This window comes from Sinocyclocheilus rhinocerous, unplaced genomic scaffold (genome assembly GCF_001515625.1).
Source record: "Sinocyclocheilus rhinocerous isolate Xijiao unplaced genomic scaffold, SAMN03320098_v1.1 scaffold377, whole genome shotgun sequence".
NCBI lineage: Eukaryota > Metazoa > Chordata > Actinopteri > Cypriniformes > Cyprinidae > Sinocyclocheilus > Sinocyclocheilus rhinocerous.
This window is the reverse complement of record NW_015633195.1, coordinates 266,787-269,682: the sequence shown is the minus strand read 5'-3', so window position 1 is coordinate 269,682 and position 2,896 is coordinate 266,787. Positions and strand designations below refer to the sequence as shown.

Genomic DNA, 2,896 nt, shown 5'->3' with positions numbered 1-2,896 from the left:
GGATACAATACGCATGTTTTGGCGGGGTTCCCCTGGTAAAATTCGCATTCCAGGGGCTAAATATCACGTTAATGGGGTCGTTTTTCAACCCGCGGACATGAAAAACAACCCGTGGAGCGGCAACAGTGTTAAAGCAGCCCAATTCCGCGGGAAAACCGCGGACTTGGCAACAGTGGAAGAGGATAGCTTTCGGATAGCGCATCAAGAACCGGGTTGACCGGGTACTCGGTACCACCGGTACTTAAAAAAACCTGGTACCGTAACGTTTTCATTTTTTTAGTACCGACTTGGTACCGAAATACCGGGTCTTTTGACAACACTAGTACACATAACGTATCAATCGTACTTACAGGTTGTGGTTCGGAGCGCTTGTTAGTCCAAATAAAGAAGATTAGAAGCCGTTGAAGATAAAAGCCAAGATTAGAGAAGCAGTCCTCGGTAAAATGACGAGCACACAACAAAAGGTTCAAATTGTATTTCTGTGGTATCCTTGAACACAGCGTCTTCTCGACATGATGTAAACACACTAACTAGCTGAAGTGTTTGTGGGCAGGTGTGTTACCCAGTGACGTATACTGGTAACAGGTAAAAGATTTGAAAATATGACGACTCGTTAAGGCGATTCAGAATCGACTCTCTCTTTTGAGAGACAATATCTTTATTTATCGTGCACTTTTTTGATGAACAACTTTGCAGACTTTTCATTTAAGGATAGCTACGTTATAAACTGAAAAAGAGGTATTTTTCAAAAAACCATATGATCTGCTCTTTAATAATAACAACAGCACTGGGCTGGAGACCTCCAGGATCAGAAAAAAACTTAAATCTAATATAATATAAATTCTTTATTATTTTCTGTAGGGTTCCTTGCAAGGAAATCATCATATTTAGGGGTCCCTGGTATCAAAACTTTTTAAAGTGTCTGATTTAGCTGGCGTTTATATCCAAAGTGACTAAAATATTTACTCTTACCATAGGCACATGAAATCAAAATTAATCTTTTTTTTTATGCATGTTCCTGGTCTTATTGTGAATAATTAATTGTAACTTGCTCTTTTTCTAAATAAGCATTTCTTTTCTGCTGACGTCACTGCAGCTAAAGTTCAAAGGTCATATATACCTTCATCGTCAATCCACTTGAGTGTAATTGGCATCTCCTTTCGGACCCCACACATCATTCTCACCTCCTCACACACCTCTGTGTATGTCATGGCCAAATCCAAGTCAGAGATCAGCATGTCCCTACAAAAAAAAAAAAAGACACAATGATACAAGATTTATTCGTTTACAGTATAAAAGACCACAGCCTACAACTGGACTTCTTCAAATGGCCCGATTCTTGACTAGTCAACAACTGTCTAGTCAGTTAACGAAGTCAACTAGATTTAATTTTTTTTCTTATTCTTTTTTTGATTTTCATATTTTTAGCAGCAGTGCCACTGACTAGTCGGAAAACATTTGGAAAATATTTAGGTTTGCACCATCAGTGAAGCAGAGTTGTTATTTTTACTAAAACTAACCTTAATAATTTTCGGCAATTGAAATAAAGCTGACATAAAATAAGTCAAAAGAAAACTAGAAATGTTGACTTGGCAACTAATGAAAATAAATAAATTTAGGTTGAAATACTAAAACTAAACTAAAACTCAAAAACGAAATAAAAGAATGGCAAAAGCATCTCTTATTCTAAATGTTCTCTGTAGCTTTAATTTGCAACACTGGCCTGAAACAGTTCCACCACAGCCAAACAAGCCACATCTGTTTGGATACACAAGAGACTTTTCTTTCAAACCTCTAGCACACAGCTGCCTAGTCTGGTCCCTGCCCCAATTTCACACTGCATACAGGAACGTGCTGCCTCTGAGAGAGCCAAGTACAAGATGATTTGGTGCTGTGCTCACAGTCAGTTCAGTTCAGAGAGGGTATTTCAGTGTACAGAAGTGCAACCATATTACTAAGAAACAATTAAATCATCGCTGACCTCAAAGTGCCTTCTTGGGCATCAGGACTAATGTGTTTATGTGTGGATTCAACATAATCTCATATCTTTCTCTGGGGCTTAATTGCCGTTTTCCCAAGTAATTCTAAGTTTATTTACCTTGATCCTGGAACCACTCAGTACCATATATAAAAATACTGTCATGGTGTTTCCACACCATTTTGTAATGGAATATATGGAACAATATGCCAGTATATTGTGCATCCCTATTAAAACGACTGTCTTCTTAACACAGTATGATAACTTTCATTCATAACACTAACAAACATTATTACATCAGGATAAACCAGTATTAACCTAGTTTCTCAGTTAACAGCCTTTGTCATGTCCTGGATTTGATTGAAATACTGTATTACAGAGAGGCAGTTAAATTTGTTTAATGTTGTTTAATGTTTTACACGCAATCAAACCATTTAAAGTTGTTTGTTTCACGCATACAAATATTTTAAAGCCTACATTTAAAATAAAAATAAATAAATAAATAAAAAGCTATAGAAAATTTTCACATTTACAAAAATATTCTATAAACCAGTGAATATAACTCCTAAAAATCTGTGAAATTCATAAAATAACATTGATCATCATCAGTTTCATTTAAATTATTTTTAATCTAATCATACAAAGAGCTTGTTTCAATTGCAATGTTTTTTTTTTTGTGAAAAGCTAAAGGAAAAAAACATTTTAGAAAAATAAAATAAGCCAGTGAATACAACCCATAAATATCTCTATAATTTTAAATATATCTTTTTTTTTTAATTTTATTATCTTTATTATTTTTAAATAATAAAATATTAAATATGTAAATATATTAAAAAAATATTACTGTGACAACAAACATATTTATTATAAATAATATAAACTGTCATTTATCATCAGTTATTCTAAATTATATTTCTT

General features: G+C 34.1%; 1 protein-coding gene across 4 annotated transcripts in view; it reads right to left on the bottom strand.

Moving 5' to 3' along the window:
• The window catches only part of LOC107743854 (protein kinase C zeta type-like), a 105,416-nt gene that overhangs the window by 92,340 nt on the left and 10,180 nt on the right, over positions 1-2,896 (bottom strand). For all 4 annotated transcript variants that reach the window (XM_016557291.1, XM_016557294.1, XM_016557293.1 and 1 more), the window contains exon 2: positions 1,121-1,242. In XM_016557291.1, coding sequence (XP_016412777.1) covers positions 1,121-1,242 — 122 coding nt within the window. The remainder of the gene's footprint in view (positions 1-1,120; positions 1,243-2,896) is intronic.